This window comes from Rhinopithecus bieti, unplaced genomic scaffold (genome assembly GCF_001698545.2).
Source record: "Rhinopithecus bieti isolate Rb0 unplaced genomic scaffold, ASM169854v2 scaffold_18466, whole genome shotgun sequence".
NCBI classification, from domain to species: domain Eukaryota; kingdom Metazoa; phylum Chordata; class Mammalia; order Primates; family Cercopithecidae; genus Rhinopithecus; species Rhinopithecus bieti.
The window spans coordinates 689598-709208 of NW_016809319.1; the positions used below are offsets into that span (position 1 = coordinate 689598).

General features: G+C 41.3%; 1 protein-coding gene across 4 annotated transcripts; it reads left to right on the top strand.

Moving 5' to 3' along the window:
* Positions 1–393: 393 nt before the first annotated feature.
* On the top strand, positions 394–18703 carry ZSCAN23 (zinc finger and SCAN domain containing 23). 4 transcript variants are annotated; one of them, XM_017889157.1, is made up of 6 exons: positions 394–540; positions 3700–3831; positions 7522–8006; positions 8258–8405; positions 8798–9424; positions 18564–18703. In XM_017889157.1, exons 3-5 carry the CDS (start codon positions 7599–7601, stop codon positions 9409–9411), a joined length of 1170 nt encoding a protein of 389 aa, XP_017744646.1. In that variant the 5' UTR covers positions 394–540; positions 3700–3831; positions 7522–7598; the 3' UTR covers positions 9412–9424; positions 18564–18703. The 4 variants fall into 4 exon arrangements, with proteins under 4 accessions (XP_017744646.1, XP_017744643.1, XP_017744645.1 ...); XM_017889154.1 differs by lacking the exon at positions 3700–3831; XM_017889156.1 differs by lacking the exons at positions 3700–3831; positions 18564–18703 and adding an exon at positions 12474–16574.
* The last annotated feature ends 908 nt before the right edge of the window (positions 18704–19611 follow it).

Consider the following 19611-nt stretch of genomic DNA (forward strand, 5'->3'; position numbering starts at 1 on the left):
TGACCTCGTGATCCGCCCGCCTCGGCCTCCCAAAATGCTGGGATTACAGGCGTGAGCGACGGCGCCCGGAGTAATTATTTGTAAAGGAATCTATGAGTTCTTCGTGATAAAATGAGACAGCAGGGAAAAGAAAAGGTATTCTTTGCAGGAAATGGCAACTAATCAATGTAGAAATGTGCTTCAGTTTCCTCACCTGTTAAATGGAGATAATTGTACCTAACTCACAGGGTTGTTATGCTGAGTAAATGAATTAATACGTGTTACAACACTATGTTGGCCGTTATTATATTGCCCCCTGGAAGACTGTGCCACCTAGCATCTCACTAAGAGTGCAGACGGGATTCAGCGTGACGACCACAGAGGTGTGGAAACCTCCGGCCTTCCTAGAAGGAACACAGCCAGAACCACAGTTCTGCGGGGAGCGCGCTGCGGTGACGCATTTCCGGCCTTTGTGGTTTATCATTCTTTGGACTGCGGTTGTCAAGGATTCAGAGCCGCTGTGATGTGCGCTAGGTGTCATCTCCTTTCATGGATGCCTCGGTGAGCTTCGGAGTCGGGCTACCGCTGAGGGGCTTCGGAAGGGCCGGTCTGTGCGCTGCAACCTGGACTGGGTGTGGGGATCTGGCGGCAGGGGCTTCTTGGCCAGAGATGGGCCGGGCAGATGGGGGCAGAGGAGGTTGCTCCGCAGCCTGGAAGGGCCTTGTTAACCTAAAGTCAGCGTCGTTGTCCCTACCCCTTTCCCCCACCCCATGTCTATTCCTGAGCTCTTCAACCTGTCTGCCCTGTACTGATGGCACTCTGAACTCTCCCTATCTGCATCTTAGGATCCGAATAGATTCGGATATGAAGAAATATTTGTATTTTCCGATGTCTTATTCTCTACTGTGGACTTATTTTAAAGAATAAGCAGGGATAGTTTTAAAATATGCCGCAGCCTTTCTTAGTCTAATTCACGTAGTATAAAGGCTCTTGCTGCTAATTTTTTAGAAGAATAAATAGCATCTACTATGTACCAGCCCAGCACTGTTCTAAGCACTTTCCAAATATTATCTGCTTCTCATAACTCTATGAGATAGGCACTGTTATTATGTAGACTACACCCCACCTCCCTGTCCCGCCACTTTTAAAAATTAACATATAAGAAGAAAATGAAGTAACTTGCGTAAGGTCATAGAACTAGTAAGGGGTGTAGGCAGGATTCAAATACAGACAATTTGGCTCCAGAGTCCATTTTCTTAAAATCTTTGCTATGCTAATTTCTCTGTTCCTGTATTAGCTTTACAGCTATAACCTGGGAAGTTACTTCGTTCATTTGAATCCCGTCCTTCTTTTGTACCTCAATAGTCCTGGGCATCTAGTTAGGATTTGACTGGAGAGAATGTATCTGAAGACGTACATCTTTCACAGTGTTTCTGCAAACCTGATGAAACAGCCATTTTATTGGTTTGTGTGCATGTTTCGCCCACCCATCTTGTTCTTTGAGCAATAGAAAAAGATTACAGTCTTGGCCCTAAGGGAAAGTAGCAACTATTAATTAAACCACCATTGTACCAAAATTGTACATTATGTCATTAAGAGATTAATTTGCATGTTTGTATGCCAGGCTTTGTGCAAAAACACTTTCTATGCATTATCACATTTAATATTCTCAACAAGTTGGCAAGGTAGTTTTTGACCTCACTTCATATATGAACTTGAGGCTTAGAAAAATAAGTAACTTGCCCAAGATCACTGTGTTAAAATTCACGAATGGTAATCCCAGCACTTTGGGAGGCCGAGGTGGGCAGATCACCTGAGGTCCGGAGTTGAAGACCAGCCTGACCAATATGGTGAAACTCCATCCTACTAAAAATGAAAAAATGAGCCAGGAGTGGTGGTGGGTGCCTGTAATCCCAGCCAGTCCGGAGGCTGAGGCAGAAGGATTGCTTGAACCTGGGAGGCAGAGGTTGCAAGTGAGCCGAGATCGCACCACTGCACTCCTGCCTGGGAAAACAGAGCAAGACTCTGTCTCAAAAAAAAAAAAAAAAAAAGAATAAACAACCGGATCTGCCTGTGTTCTCTGCTACCTACCTCATACTACCTCTGCTTATCTAAGGTAGATAAAATATATGGGCTTATATCAACTCTGTGTGCACATGTGTATACGTGTGTATATATGATTGCAAATGCATAGAAAAGGACACATTCCAGTCTTTAAGACTGTCTATTTCAGGGCAGTAGAACTTGGTGAAAGAATTCTATATTCCTCTCTACTTTTTGGATTTTAAAAAATGGTTCTGAAGAGAAGTAATGGTACAAGATAAATTGTGACTGAGGGTGAAAGGTGGGACTCATACAGTACATGACATATGAGTGGGCAGGAGGAACAGGGTGAGCTGAAATGAATAAAGAAGACTTCAAAGAGGATGTGAGATTTGAATCAAACTGCAGAGATTGGGTAGGGTTTGAATAAGGGAAGAAGGCAAGACAAAGCTCATGGCACAGCGATGAGAAACGCCTGATTAGAATAGTGAAGAGAAAAACCTGACTGTAGCTGAGAGTTTTTGCTTGCGGAATAGAGGAAACCAAGAGTGGAGCCAGACAACAGAAGCTAAAGGTCTGACTGGTTTTAAACTGTGCTTGAGAGTTTGGGAATTCATCCAATTAGTGAGGAGCCATAGATGGTGTCAGCGGAGGTGAGGGTCATGGGATGTATGATGATAAAGGCACGTTTGTATTATGTGCTGCTTAGTCTTCACTTACGTGCCTATCCTTGTTAAAGATAATCCTTCCATGAGGATGATGGTAGATTTGGGGGTGTTGAGCTTGCTGAGGCTCTAGGAGGAACCAACTTGAAAATGCAGATGTATTTTTTAAGGTAAGATTTATTATACTAATTATATACCTGGCATATACATTGAGGTTGTGATCCTGAATGGAAGATTAGGAACTCTACGTTTGTGAGCAGGAGGGCAGGATTACAAAAAACTGGGGAAGCCTTTTGTAGACACTGGGTTCGAAGAACTCAGGTATGCTGGTGCAAGGATCTGGGTATTAAGGCCAGCAGATAAAAGCAAAATCAGGTGAATGAAAGCAAAAATGAACCCAGAGTATACAGAGAAAATAGGGAACTTTTTATTTGGGAAACTGTGTAAAGATTTGAAACACCACATTCCCAGAAACGAATTTTCTGGGCAGAGCTCTAAGATTCAGCTGCATTGTCTTTGAATAGAAAACTTGGACTTGAAACCACGTGGCACAGGTGGTAAATAAGAAAAGACATTTTCAGACCCTAGAAGATTGAAAAAAACAAGAAAGCATGAGTGGCTGTTTCATCTTTTGAATCCATGGTATGTTTATTGAGTAATGTGAGAGTGCATATTCTGAATTTAGCTATTTGATATTTGTACCACAAAACTTTCTTACCCTAGAACAAATTCAGCAGACCGTGTTTCAAGCCATGATGATCTCTTCCCTGGATGATTGTCATAGCATCCCTCTCTGCCTCCACTTAACCCCAAGGTCATTGACATAGCAGCTAGAGTTATGCTTTTGTATTAAATGTAAGTAAAAGTTTGTTACCGCTTGGCTCAAAAATCCCCAGTGGTTTCCAAATCTCATAGAGTACAAGCTAGAGCCCTTACCACTGCCTTTCATGATCAGTTCCCAAGCTCCCTGCTTTATCTCCTGTCAATTTCCCTTTTGTTTTCTTTGTTCCAGTCATTATTCAACTAGCTATTACCTGAAGAATCCAGGCGTGTTCCCATCTGCACAAATTTGCACTTGCAGTTCCCTTTGCATGGAACAGTCTTTCTCCAGATAGCCATGTGACTTGCTCCTCACTTCCTTCAGGTCTGTTCAACCATTGCCTTATCAAGGCCTTCCCTGAATATGAAATAGCAACCTTTCTTTCCCCTTACTCTCTATCTCCTTACCTTTATTTTCTCTATAGCGTTTATCACTACTTCACAAATACTTAATAATTATCTGTTTCCTGTGGCCCGTTTTCCTCATCCTGGCCCCTCTTTTCCCCAACAGAAGTTAGTGTTGTAGCACTGGAGACTATAAATTCTGAAGTCAGATTTGTTGGGTTTGAATTGCAGCTTCACTGCTTACTATCTATAACTGACTTGAACTTTGGACTAGTAACTTAAACTTTTCATATTTCAGTTTTCTCATCTGTGATATGGGGGCAATAATAGCACCTTATTCATGGTTGTTTTGAGGATTAAATGGGTTAATATATATAGAGCATCTGTAACACTACCTGGCACGTTGAAAGCACTATAAATGTCTGCTGTTACTGTTATTAGGATGTAAATTCCATGAGACTAGGGACTTTGTTATAATTGCAGCTGTATCCCCAGTGCCTAGAACAGTACATGGAATATGGTAGGCTCTGAATATATATTTGCTGGTAGGCTCCGAATAAATATCTGCTAAGTGAATGAGTGGTATATGAAAAGTTATGACAGAAAAAGATAATATGGTAGTCACAGTGGTGGTGAGTCAACACCAAGAAAAGTGGAGGAAGGCTGGGCGCAGTGACTCACACCTGTAATCCCCGCATTTTGGGAGGCTGAGGCAGGAAGATCACGAGGTCAGGAGTCTGAGACCAGCCTGGCCAACATGGTGAAACTCCGTCTCTACTAAAAAAATACAAAAATTAACTAGGCGTGGTGGTGGGTGTCTGTAATCGCAGCTACTCGGGAGGCTGAGGCAGGAGAATCATTTGAACCTGGGAGGCAGTGAGCTGAGATCTTGCTGTTGCACTCCAGCCTGGGCGACAGGGTGAGATTCCGTCTCAGAAAAAAAAAAAAAGTGGGGGAAAACGTGAATTTGAGGATTCTGTCTTTAGAGGAAAAAAAATGCTCTGTACACTTCCTGGGGTAGTGATTACAGAAGGTAACCAAATCAAAGATGTCAGAACTTTATAGAGAGGATTATGTGTGCAGGTTATCCAGAAGGATGCTGTCCCATGCCAGTAGTTTTTTTCCCCTTTGATAAATATAACCAGTAATCACAATATGAATCTAATTTTTCTTCTGGTTGCAATGTGATCAGTGTTCACTTGTAATTTAAATACCTCATATGGTTTGGCTGTGTCCCCACCCAAATCTCATCTTGAATTATAGTTCCCAATTTCTCATAATCCCCATGTGTCATGGGAGGGACCCGGTGGGAGATGATTTAATTATGGGGGCAAGTACCTTCATGTTCTGTTCTGGTGATAGTGAGTTCTCATGAAATCTGATGGTTTTATAAAAGGGCTTTTCCCCCATTTGCTCGGCACTTTTCCTGCTGCTGCATGCAAAGAAGGACATGTTTGCTTCCCCTTCCACCATGATTGTAAGTTTCGTGAGGCCTCCCCAGCCATGCTAAACTGTGGGTCAATTAAACCTCTTCCCTTTATAAATTACCCAGGCTTGGGTATGTCTTTAGTAGCAGCATGAGAACAGACTAATAAAATACCCTATTCTTAGTTATTTAATTTCACAATGCATGTCAACACCTAAGAATAATGTAGGGTTGCCAGGTGCGGTGGCTTATGCCTGTAATCCCAGCACTTTGGGAGGCCAAGGCGGGTGGATCATCTGAGGTCAGGAGTTCGAGACCAGCCTGGCCAACATGGTACAACCCTATCTCTACTAAAAATACAAAAATTAGCCTGGCATGGTAGCGGGCACCTGTAATCCCAGCTACTCAGGAGGCTGAGGCAGGAGAATTGCTTGAACCCAGGAGGCAGAGGTTGCAGTGAGCTGAGATCACGCCACTGTACTCCAGCCTGGGCAACAGAGCAAGACTCTTGAAAACAAAACAAAACCAACAAACAGAATAGTGTAGGGTTATTTTTGCAATGGATTACAATAATTTTACTTAAAATTAAAACAAATATTTTATTCTACAGGTTATTATTCATTTGTGGGTCATAAAATCTATGTGGTGTGTCACAACCCACCACAAAATATGTTCTCAGGCTTTTTTGTTTTGTCTTTTAATGAAATAGGTTTACAAATAATTGTATGTCACTATATAAAGCAAGGATACATAGTGTTTTGTGAAATTATTATTTTAGTCATTTGTGTATCTCATAAATGCACAAACATACACTTATATACATGTGCATGTGTGTTCTGGGTTATAATATAAAATATATCTTAATAAGAGTCCTAGTCAAAAAAGTTTGAAAGTCTGTGCTCGAAAATGGTGCTTAGAAATCACTGGGTCATCTAATTGTTTTTCTTTCAGAAAATTGTCTTCATTAATTACTATCCTGGTTAAGATTGCTCATAAGTTTGTTTGTTTTTGTTTTTGTTTTTTTGAGATGGAGTCTCGCTCCGTCGCCCAGGCTAGAGTGCAGTGGTATGATCTCGGCCCACTGCAACCTCTGCCTCCCGGGTTCAAGCGATTCTCCAGCCTCAGCCTCCTGAGTAGCTGGGATTACAGGCATGTGCCACCACGCCCAGCTAATTTGTGTATTTTTTAGTAGAGACGGGGTTTTGTCATGTTGGTCAGGCTGTTCTTGAACTCCTGACCTCAGGAGTCATAGACATTTGTCTTTTTATTAGCAGTAATTTTATTTTACATAAAATTGCCCCCTCTCCACCTTCAAGTAGCTTCAAAGAGAAAAGTTTCCAAGAAATTAAAGGGCGAGAAAAAGGTCAAATTCTACTCCTGTTTTAAAGTACTGGAACCAATATTTCCATCATTTTAATATCTCTGAGCCTAAACCACTGGAGTCAACTACTGTCTGATTCTTTTGCCTTAGCCTTAAACCCCTAGGATATTCATTTAATCTTAACAATAACATAAAAAAAATAACAACAGTGTTACCACTGTGGAGTTTACTAAGTAGCCAACTTCTTTGTGCTCATTATCCTCATTTTATCTTTGTATCAACCTAGAAAGATAGGCAGTGTTGGTTTTAGGATTCCTGTTTTATAGATTGAAGAGACCAAGGCTCAAAACATGAAGCCCAAGACTCTGGAGGGAATACCTGCAGGATGATGTCTCAGTTCAAGACCTTCCACATTTTAAACCTAGATCTCCCTCCTCTATACCTCCTATGGCTGGAGGGACTCTGCCTCCTCTCTCTAAGTGCATTTCTTACAATTCTTACTCATGTTATCTTCTTTACTTTCCCTCCATCCTCCATTTATTTCCCTTTTCTTCTTGATTCTTGGTGTCATCTGTGACCACTTGGGCCCAAAGTGCTTTTTTACCTTCATATAGCCAAAATTTACCCTGAATTTAGTATCTTGTTATTCATATGGAAACCAATATGCTCAAGCTGATTTGAGCTGTTCCAGTCAGGATGATTGAAACAGTACCTTCCTTCAGAAAATTGTAGGAGTTTTTGTTCCGTTTCTGTTTTTCTTCCTATATTATCTGGATTCGTATTTCTAAAGTATCTATCATTACTCATGTTTCAGTGTTCCTTCATGACACAGAGTGACTGATTTTAGTGTAAATACTCCAGTCCTTCCTTGTCCTGAGGTTTTCTGCATTTTTATATTTTTTTCTTTGTAAATAATTGTCTAGATCTCGGGGTTTCCAGAAGAAAAGATCAAGGGAGAATTATCAAGAATAGATTATTTTTCTGAATAGTTAAACCTTTGATGGCCATAATCTTGACCCTTCAGACTGCAGAGATGCAGGAAGGACTTCTGGCAGTGAAGGTAAAGGAGGAAGAGGAGGAACATTCTTGTGGGCCAGAATCAGGCCTGTCAAGAAATAACCCTCATACCAGAGAGATCTTTCGTAGACGCTTCAGACAGTTCTGCTATCAGGAGACCCCTGGGCCCCGGGAGGCTCTTCGAAGACTCCAGGAGCTCTGCCATCAGTGGCTGAGACCAGAGATGCACACCAAGGAGCAGATCCTAGAGCTGCTGGTGCTGGAGCAGTTCCTGAGTATCCTGCCCGAGGAGCTCCAGGCCTGGGTCAGAGAGCACCATCCTGTGAGTGGAGAGGAGGCAGTGACTGTGCTGGAGGATTTGGAGAGAGAGCTGGATGAACCAGGAGAGCAGGTGAGAAGATGGCAGAACAGGGTTTGTACCTGTAAGAACAAGTATGGGGTTTCAGTGCAACACGAAAAGGTAGAGGAGGAGGATTTTTTTTTTATGCCAGACTTGATCTTCTGTGGGCTTTTAATCTGTCTGCCTCTGTTTTTTTCTTTGCCAGCTTCTTGGTCCTTCTTTTCTCTCCAGAGGCCCTGAGAAGGCCTCCTTGCCATGTTCTCTCTGATATTTAGTTCCCAACTGTCCTTGATTTCCACCAGGTCCTGAGCCATGCTCATGAACAGGAAGAGTTTGTAAAGGAGAAGGCAACTCCAGGAGCAGCTCAGGAGTCATCAAATGACCAATTCCAAACCTTGGAAGAGCAACTTCGGTATAATTTGCGAGAGGTGTGCCCAGTTCAGGAGATTGGTGAGGATTAGAATTTCCTCAGGGAGCCTACCTCATTCCCTGAATATTTATCAATCAACACATTTATTTAGTGTCTGCTATATGCCAGACATTGTGTCAGGTACCAGGGATACAGTGATAAACAAGGTAGATGTGGTCCCCGCTCTCATGAAGTTTACAGTCTAGTGGGAGAGGCAGACAATAAGTAAGACAAATAATTATAAGCAGTTATAATACAGTGCATCTTTTCCCTGAGGTCTGGGTATAATAGGTTTAGAGTGGAAAATAAACAGAAAAGTGGCTACTTGTCCCCTTCCACCCATTCGCCTGGCCACTTTTTTTCTTTTGTCTTTGGAAAGATAATCTGTTATCTTTCATACTTCATGTTATCTTTCATGTTATCATTATTTTAGATGGCAAGGCTGGGACTTGGAATGTGGAGTTAGCCCCAGAGAGGGAGATTTCTCAGGAAGTGAAATCTCTTGCACAAGTTCCTGGAAAACTGAATGGTAATATTACTCAGATGCCTGAGTATGGAGCTATCTGTGACCACGAGGGCAGATTGGAAAAGCAAAGGGTGAGCTCTGCAGTGGAGAGACCCTATATCTGTAATGAATGTGGAAAAAGCTTCACCCAGAATTCCATCCTTATTGAGCACCAGAGAACACACACAGGTGAGAAGCCTTATGAATGTGATGAGTGTGGGCGGGCCTTCAGCCAGCGGTCAGGCCTATTCCAGCACCAGAGACTCCACACTGGGGAGAAGCGCTACCAGTGCAGTGTTTGTGGCAAAGCTTTCAGCCAGAATGCTGGGCTTTTCCATCACCTCAGAATTCACACTGGGGAGAAACCTTACCAGTGCAATCAATGCAATAAGAGTTTTAGTCGACGTTCAGTCCTCATTAAGCATCAGAGAATTCACACTGGAGAGAGACCTTATGAATGTGAAGAATGTGGCAAGAACTTCATTTACCACTGCAACCTAATCCAGCATCGGAAAGTCCACCCTGTGGCTGAATCAAGCTAGCTCCTTGGAACAGGTAGGGAAAAATATTTCTCACTTTGTCCCTGCTATGTCCTCTAGCATAGAGAGTTCAAGGGAAAGCCAGTAAAAATTCCCTTATTTTATGCAGAGAGAAGCATAATATCTTAAATACATCTGCCAAGTTATCTGATCAGTGACATCTACAGTTTTACGATACTGAATGTTGCCTCTTGTGTTGACTTCATCATGTATGCTGTAGACCTAGTTTCACACACATCTGTGCAAGAAGTTTTCTAAGTATATTTCAGGGAAACTTCTTCATCCTAGTTTTTAAAAACTTTTAAAAAAAGTTTAAAATAATTTTATGTAGGCTGAGTACAAAATAATCTCAAAGGGAGTTCACTGAGTATTTAAAATTAATTTAAAATAATTGTAATAAAATTCATAATACAGATTTCCTGACTTCATTCACATAAAATATGATAATTTGTTTTTTAACCTACAAAAAGGGGCAGATGAATCCTCCTATATAAATGTAGATTTATAGTAAGTTGGATTTCTGTAGATTTTTTAGTAAGTTAACCTTTAGGAACCAAGGAATTGAAGCAGCCATGTGTTATTAGCAGCTCAGTAGCTCTTCATAACAAATATTGCTCATGATTTTAAATTTATGCAGAGGCTAAGAAACTTAGCTAAAAATCTGATATCTCGCTGCAGATTTTTTATTGGAAAATATAGGCCTCTTTGTATTTTTCCCGTAACATATAATGAACATTTTTTATTTTGCCTTTTCTCCTTTATTCAATATTTTGTATGGAAAATTTGAAACATATTCAAGATTGAAGAGAAGAAGTATGACCACTCTTTCATGTTGATTGTTTTTATAACCTCCACATTTCTCAGCTTTTACTATTGATTACCACCGAGGTCATACATAAAAAAATTTCTTTCCCTTAACATTGACTTAGTAACTCTTTACAAAGCTTTATACAAGGTCCAGGAGACAAAGAAATAGAAAACCTATGGTGAAAACAATCTGGTTTGGAATATACCCAAATACCCAATACATAGCAAGTAACTTAAAAATAACAGAATCACTCTAAGGGACCTTAGAGATCATTTCTGTTTGCTCTTATTTGACAGATAAAAGAAAAGGAAGTTCTGGGAAGTAACTAAGATCATAGAGCCACTTAAAAGCAGAGCTGTAACTAGAACCCTGTCTCCTAGTTCCTAGTGTAACACTCTTTCTATTAAGCCACTGGGTGTTTATATATTTTTTATATCACCAAATAAAAATTACAAGTATATGGAATTTATAGGATTTATAAGTCATTGAAGTTGCTCAACAAACCCACCCATTTGTATGTTTCAATAAATGCACAACTCCTCTATTTAATTTACACTGGAGTCCAGGAAAGACTCTTCTCACTTATTCCTCATTGGAAGCATTTTATTTATGTTTGTAATTATTATTTTTAACTTTTAAAATTTACTTAGTAGGACTTTTAAAAGATTCATTCTTCAACTGGTTCAAAAATCAAAATAATACAAAAAGGTCTACTTTCCCATCATAAGTAGCCATAGTACTAGTTTCTTATGTATCTTTCAGTGTTTCTTTATGTAAATATAGGCAAATACTAATGTATAATCTTATTTCTTCCATTACTCAGGAAGATGGCATATTATTTATACTCCTCTAATACCTTGCTGTTTTCATGAAAGAATATGATCTTTAGAGATGTCCACATCATAACATAGAACTTCTTCATTCTTTTTATAAGTGAATAGAATTTTATTTGTTCATACTCCATAGTTTATTTAACAAACTCCTATAGATGAAAAAACTCACTATTTTTAAATGTTACGTATTCTGTTTCATTCTTCTCCCCAGTTTAGTCCAAGTTAAGTTCCGTCTGTTCAAAAGCTAACAGTTTTCATATGAGCTAGGAAACAAGGCATGGGCAACCAGAATTGCACATAATTCTTCTACAGATAAATGGAGAAGTGATGGGTGGTATTTTTCAGTTTAATGTATTTGGTTCTATCCCATTTTTTTTTTTTTTTTTTTTTTTTGAGACGGAGTCTCGCTCTGTCACCCAGGCTGGAGTGCAGTGGCCGAATCTCAGCTCACTGCAAGCTCCGCCTCCCGGGTTTATGCCATTCTCCTGCCTCAGCCTCCCGAGTAGCTGGGACTACAGGCGCCCGCCACCTCGCCCGGCTAGTTTTTTGTATTTTTTAGTAGAGACGGGGTTTCACCGTGTTAGCCAGGATGGTCTCGATCTCCTGACCGCGTGATCCGCCTGTCTCGGCCTCCCAAAGTGCTGGGATTACAGGCTTGAGCCACCGCGCCCGGCCTATCCCATATTCTTAAACACCTGACATTTCAAACTGTTTGTGTCACTCCTTAAGGCTAATTGTGGGTGTTACAAAAAATCTTATATTTCCTCAAGAGTATTTTTTATTGTGTCTTGAGGTTAAATTATTTCCAAGAGAAATAGCTACAGATTATTATTATTTTTTATTATTTTTATTTTTTTTTGAGGCCGAGTCTTGCTCTGTCACCCAGCCTGGAGTGCGGTGGCGCGATCTGGGCTCACTGCAAGCTCCGCCTCCCGAGTTCATGCCATTCTTCCGCCTCAGCCTCCTGAGTAGCTGGGACTACAGGCGCCCGCCACCATGCCCGGTTAATTTTTTGTATTTTCAGTAGAGACGGGCTTTCACCGTGTTAGCCAGGATGGTCTCAATCTCCTGACCTCGTGATCCGCCCGTCTCAGCTTCCCAAAGTGCTGGGATTACAGGCGTGAGCCACCACGCCCGGCCAGCTACAGATTATTAAGTGAAGTTAAGAAAAATATAGTAGACTCAAATTTGAAGTAAAACCAGCTTCTCAAATAAATATGTATTCCATAAAGTGATGTAATAGAGATTCTATACTATTCTGAGTTTCGTATCTTAAATGCCTCTCCATTTAAGATAATGAGAAAAGTGAAGTACAAAATGCTTAAGCACTTGTGGTAATCTTTCCGTCTTTTATTGCCTTAAAAATTTGGTAAAGGAAACCGATTATGAACAGAGATCATTGTGAATTATATGTGGTTTCATAGACACACTTGGAGTCCTGAGACCCATTGTAGGCATCTGCAAACAAGAGCAACAACAAAGTGGGTTGGAAAGAAAAAAGAACAAAATATGAGAACATAAAAAAGAATCAGACAGAAGGTAAAATTAGATGCTAAAACTCAAGTTTGGGCGAAAAATGGTGACTAAAGGAAAAATAAAAAGATAGATGCAGAGACAGAGTGTTGCCAAGAAACATGCTTCATCTTCATAATAATTATTAGAAATCTCTCATTTATCAACTGGTTCAAGTTTTTAGATATTGTTGTCTTAAGCAGTGAAAATAATCTCACTGCCTTTTACTCCTCACACTTTTTATTACTTTCCATAAAATGGAGGAAGAAAAGCATAGTCTAGAAACCACTGTGATTTTTAGATGTCTTTGAACCTATCCCCAGTTTTCTATGTCAGCTGCCAATGGGCAGTGTTGAAAGCACTATTTCTTGATGATACCTGCACTAGTATCACCTGGGTTGTTTGTTTGAACTGCAGTTTTCTGAGCCCCACCCCTGAATCAGTTTGTGAGGCAGAGCCTGAGAATCTGTATCTAATTAGCATATTAGTGGTCCACACACATAAGGTAACTATGTAATTTATTGTCCAATCTGGGACACTTGAAAAGGAGTGCTGTTAATAATTACACCAAGACGACAAGTATAAATCACGAGGTGTGGTCCCCATACTAATAATGTTTGCAATAGGCAATACTTTTTTCAACCAAGGAGATAGAAGAGACAGAGAATCAGAAAGATTACAATGTTCTGTCATGAAAGCTAAGGCAGAATATATGCAAAAAGGCTGTTGGAGACTTAGGTGTAGCCACTTAGCCTAAGGTAACCCCCAGTAATCTATTGGATTAGGAAAGAAAGGATGGGATAATATGTCTGCACAAACAAAACAGAGGGCCCTCCACCCCACCCTCAGTTTAGACAAACCCATTGTTAACATAGCTAGTTATCTAAGATGAAACTTAGGTTTCATCTTAGGTAAGTGAATGGTTTACCAGACAAGATGGATGATGTCCTGGAAGCACAGGAGTGTTTCAGTGGTATAGGGACCGATAGAGTACAGTGTTCAACCTTATACTGTAGAAGAAAGTGAGAAGATAGAGTACTGGATCAGAAGCTTGCACTGTTAAGGCAAACAGCCATTTTAAGCAGGTAGTCGGGTAAAGGGGAAGGGGGCAGATATTGTACCAAGTAGTTTCATAATTTATCACATTCACTCCACATCATTTGTTGGCTGTGAAGAGGAGTCCTCTTGCCACTTGATGGTACCAAAGACAGCTGACCTGCCTTAAGTGTGTCAATAGATCTTCAGAGCTATTCAGCAATTGCCTCAAGAACATTGACTGCAGAGGTGGGGATGGCGGTGGCCTCCCCTCATCACCCCTGACTTCTGCTAATTCATTGTAGAGGGTTATATAGTCAGGAATCTATAAGCCCCAAACTTGCTAGTGGTTAAGTTACTCGGGGGGACCTGATTTATTTAAACAGGTTTAAAACAATGGAGAGCAAGCCAACATCTTCCCTTCTTGTTGCCACTTTCCTCAGGTGGGTGTTGATTATTGCATTTGACCCTTGGGGGCAGAGTGAAGGTAACTGGACAATTTGTGTGGTACAGATAATACCAGACCCAGAGTTGGTTGGTTGATTTTTTTTGTTTGGAAAGCCCTTTATCTTCTGAGAGACATGACCAGGGCTGTGGGAGGAGCTCTGAGTGTGCCTGTGCCTAGACTCCTACACCCCCATCAGCCATCCCAGGAGTTTGGTTGGGCTCTAAGGTGCTCGTTGGGGCCGATTGAGGAATCTCCCTGAGAATAGAGGAAAGACCCTGATGCCTGAGACCCGGAGGACCAGGGACTTAGGGAAGGGAGGACACAACAGGATCCAGTGTGAGCAGTCAGGTGTGTTCAGCAGGGGAGAGAGAGAAGTCAGCCCAGACTGAGTGGCTGCTGGACACAAGATGTTACGACCCCTGTCCCCCTGAGCCTTTTTGAGGCGGCTTCTGCGCTCACAAAGGTGAGCCAGGTGGTGTGCACAAATGAACCACTGAGATTGATGGGTCCTCCAAGATTCCTAGAGAGGCGGGCAGAGGAGCCGGCCGAAGTGCATTGAAACATGGACGTTCTTCCGGTATCATGTGCTTTGCGGACAAAGTATTTCCTTTCCCCTAGAGAAGTGTTCAGTTTTTAGTATCCCGGGACTGTGTGTGTAGGCAGTGTCCTGGTCCTTTCTACTCATGCAAGATGCTCTATACTTTCTCAGTGATCCAGAGATCATGGTACTTGCAGGGGGTGCTGTTGCCCCATTTTCCAGGGCTTGCTCTTGTACTTAGATCTTTCAGGATCAGGATTTTGTGTTTTGTGTCGGCTCCACCAGACATTTCAGAGATGCATTTCAGAGATGCAGAAAACTGAACAAAGCACTGTACACAGCTGGGTCTGTATGGATCATCCCCTTCTCAGATGGGGGCACAGACTTACCAGTAAGGAGGCCTCACCAGAATCCATCAGCTGACAGGTCCTTATGGCCAAAAGCTGGCTTCCGTATACCTTTTCTGAATCCTACGGCCGTTTTAACCTGAACAGTTTTTTCAGTTTTCATAAAAATCCCCTATACTAATGGTTACGATATTGTATATCTGTAAAGGCTTAATACTTAAAGAAAAATACTTTACATGATCCCCACAATTCTGCAAAACAAAGGGAAGTGGTACATGAATTTCTCTGGGTAAGAAAACATTCAGAGGTTAACACATTCAAGCAAGCATTTATTGAATGCCACATAATAGCCTAGGCTTTATGTTGCAAAAATGGGAATAAGCCAGATAAAAGGCATTTCTTACTGTATAGTGTAATGGGAAAGACATGTTGTCTTGAGGAAAATAAACTTCGTACATAGGGACTTCGGAGGTGGAATGTTAAAGATAGCTTCCCTGAGGAGGCAATAGCAGAGCTGTCTCTGTGGACTATGAGAAGTTGGATAGCAAAGAGGAAATGGCACTTGAGGGATCGTTATAGTATGTGAAGGAGGGATCAGAAAACCATTTCAGAAAACCGCAAGTAAATGAAGGTGGGTGCATTCCAGCCTGGGCAACAAGAGTGGCAGAGGTGGGGCAAAGAGTAGAGAATAACTGAAATATGCTGAGGAATTTAAAGTTTATAGGGCAGTGTGCTTTTCCATTTTCTTAATGTTACAGCACATAAAGAAAATTTGTAGGCACACTGCTAAGCAAAAGAGACTAGGCTAAGGACATCAGCCTTCTTGGCCACCCCGGTAGCTGAAGAGATCAGTCTGCTGGTACTCCTATAAGTGATTTGAAGCACCCAGTAAACTGTGGCAATGCACAGTAGTTGGGCAGTTACATGCTCTGTCTGGATTTAAGAAGAGGAGTAATGTAATCTTACTAGCTTTCTAGAAATATTCTAGAAGTGATGTGAATGAATTGGAAGGGGGCAAAACTGAAAGCAAGAGAGACTAGAGACGTGTAGTTGTTAAAGAAAGAACCAAAACCATAAGTTGGTGAAAGTAAGTCAGTCACTGGCTATAGAAATAAAGAAGGCACCAAGTGGAACTGTGTTACAGATTATAGATTTAACTAGACCTGATAACTAATTAGACTGATGAAATTGAGAAAGGAAAGGTACTGAGAGCACTGCCTGTCACACACTAAGTACTATATAAGTATTCTTTAAATAAAATAAATGTAGCCAGGGATAAATAGGCAGGTTTTTGGATTAAATTATTAGGTAAGTGTGGCACAATTTTATAAGAGATGGCTAATATTGGAGAATAAATTGGTCACAAGGGGAAAATGATGAATTTTTGGTGGTGAGTTGAAGATGCTTGTAAGACATACAACTGAAAGGGTCTAATGCACCACTGGACTGTAAGGGCCTGGAGCTCCAAAGAAAGATTGGGATGAGTGAATCAGGTTTAGGACTTTTCAGGTGAAAGCTGATGTCATAGAATGGTTGAGATTGCCCAGAATGAATATGGGATGAGAATAAGGCTGGATTTCAATTTAGGATACTAGACATTTTTTTTTTTTTTTGACGGAATTTTGCTCTTGTTGCCCATGCTGGAATGCAATGGCTCAACCTTGGCTCACCGCAACCTCCGCCTCCTGGGTTCAAGCAATTCTCCTGCCTCAGCCTCCCAAATAGCTAGGATTACAGGCATGCACCACTACACCTGGCTAATTTTGTGTTTTTAGTAGAGATGGGGTTTCTCCATGTTGTGAGGCTGGTCTCGAACTCCTGACCTTAGGTGATCTGCCCGCCTCAGCCTCCCAAAGTGTTGGGATTACAGGCGTGAGCCACCGTGCCCAGCTTGATACTAGACATTTTTGATAGGCAGAATAAGAGCCACGAAATAGACTAAATAATAGTCATTAGAAACATATTTAAGAGGTACTTATATAATACAGTCATGTGCCACATAGCAATGTTTCAGTCAACAGCAGACCACATGTACAATAATAGTTCCATAAGATTATATAATAACATTTTTACTGTACCTTTTCTGTGTTTAGATATGTTTACATATACAAATACTTGGCTTTATGTTATAGCTACCTACAGTATTCAGTACAGTAACATGCTGTACAGGTTTGTAGCCTAGGAGCATTAGGTTATACACTATAGCCTAGGTGTATAGTAGGCTCTACCATCTAGGTTTGTGGAAGTACAGTCTATGATATTCTGACAATGATGAAATCGGCTAAAGACACATTTCTCAGAACGTAACCATGTGATTAAGCAATGCGTAACTGTTCTTCCTGAGTGCCAAGCATTAGGCTAAACACTACAAAAACCAACTTATGGAAAAACAACCAGAAGAATATGTAGTGTTTCTTAGAAAATTGGGAGTAGTTAGCAGTGTTAGGTGCTGNGGCTTTATGTTATAGCTACCTACAGTATTCAGTACAGTAACATGCTGTACAGGTTTGTAGCCTAGGAGCATTAGGTTATACACTATAGCCTAGGTGTATAGTAGGCTCTACCATCTAGGTTTGTGGAAGTACAGTCTATGATATTCTGACAATGATGAAATCGGCTAAAGACACATTTCTCAGAACGTAACCATGTGATTAAGCAATGCGTAACTGTTCTTCCTGAGTGCCAAGCATTAGGCTAAACACTACAAAAACCAACTTATGGAAAAACAACCAGAAGAATATGTAGTGTTTCTTAGAAAATTGGGAGTAGTTAGCAGTGTTAGGTGCTGCAGGGGCATCTGGTAGGAAAAGGACTGAAAAATACCCACGGGGTTTGTGTACCAAGGGGGCCCTGTTTAATTAACTTGGGACCGATAAGTCAGATGTGAGGTCCCCTGACTGACATGCACACTATTCTAAAATTAAAAATACTTTTGGGTCAGGCACAGTGGCTCACGCCTGTAATCCCAGCACTTTGGGAGGCCGAGGTGGGTGGATCACCTGAGGTCAGGAGTTTGAGACCAGCCTGACCAACATGATGAAACCCCATCTCTACTAAAAATACAAAATTAGCTGAGCATGGTGGCACATGCCTGTAATCTCGGCTACTTGGGTGGCTGAGTCAGGAGGATTGCTTGAACCCGGGAGGCAGAGGTTGCAGTGAGCCGAGATAGCGCCATTGCATTCCAGTCTGGGCAATGAGAGAAAAATTCTGTCTGAAACAAACAAACTTTTGAAATCATCTAGCACAATCCTTGGCACAGAGAAGTTGACTTATACAGGTATTCGTCATTTTACTTGCACTTTGCTTTACTGCACTTCGCAGATACTGTGTTTTCTACAAATTGAAAGTTTGTGGCAACCCTGCATCAAGCAAGTCTGTCAACACCATTTTTCCAACATCATGTGCACACTTCGTGTTTCTGTGTCACATTTTGATAATTGAGTATTTCAAAATTTAAAATTATTATTATATCTATTATGGTGATCTGTGATCAGGGATCTTTGATATAATTTGCAATTGTTTTGGGGCACCACTAACCACACCCATTTAAGATGCCTAACTTAAAAGATAAATGTGATGTGTGTTCTGACTCTTCCACCAACCAACCATTCCCCCATTTCTCTCTCCTCAGGCCTCCCTATTCCCTGAGACACAACAGTGGCAAAATGAAACCAGTTAATAACACTACAGTGGCCTCTCAGTGTTCAAGTGAAAGGAAGAGTCTCACATCTCTCTCTTTAAATCAAAAGCTAGAAATGATTAAGCTTAGTGAGGAAGACATGTTGAAAGCTGAGATAGGTTGAAAGCTAGGCCTCTTGTACCAAACAGCCAGTTGTGAATGCAAAGGAAAAGTTCTTGAAAGAAGTTAAAGCCACTCCACTGAACACATGAGTGATAAGAAAGCAAAACAACTTTATTGCTGATAGGGAGACAGTTTGAGTGATCTGGAAAGATCAAACCAGCCACAACATGCCGTTAAGCCACAGCGTAATCCACAGCAGGGCCCTAACTCTCTTCAATTCTATGATGGCTGAGAGATGAGGAAGCTGCAGGAAAAAAGTTAGAAGCTAGCAGAGGTTGGTTCATGAGGTTTAAGGAAAGAAGCTGTCTCCACAACATAACAGTGCAAAGTGAAGCAGCAAATGTTGATGTAGACACTGCAGGAAGTTACTCAGAAAACCTAGCTAAGATAGTGGATGAAGGTAGCTATACTAAAGAACAGATTTTTAATGTAGATGAAACACTTTATATTGGAAGAATATACCATCTTGGGCTTCCATAACTAGAGAGAAGTCAGTGCCTGGCTTCAAAGGACAGTCTGACTTTCTTGATAGGAGCTAATGGAGTTGGTGACTTGAAGTTGAAGCCAATGCTCATTTACTAAGCTGAAAATCCTAGAGTCCTTAAGGATCATGCTGGCTGGGCATGCTGTAATCCTAGCACATTGGGAGACCAAGTCAGGAGGATTGCTGAGCCCAGGAGTTTGAGACCAGCCTGGGCAACATGGAAAAACCCTGTCTCTACAAAAAAAAAAAAAAAAAAAAATTAGCTAGGTGTGGTGGCACACACCTTTGCTCCCACCTACTAGGGAAGCTAAAGTGGGTGGACTGATTGAGCCTAGGAGGCAGAGGTTGCAGTGAGCCACGATTGCACCACTGCACTCCAGCCTGGGTAACAGA

Coding starts and splice junctions, on each gene's coding strand:
- ZSCAN23 (XM_017889157.1), top strand. CDS start 7,599: ATGGCCATAATCTTGACCCTTCAGACTGCAGAGATGCAGGAAGGACTT. Junction 8,007..8,257: donor TGGATGAACCAGGAGAGCAG/GTGAGAAGATGG, acceptor GATTTCCACCAG/GTCCTGAGCCATGCTCATGA. Junction 8,406..8,797: donor GTGCCCAGTTCAGGAGATTG/GTGAGGATTAGA, acceptor TCATTATTTTAG/ATGGCAAGGCTGGGACTTGG.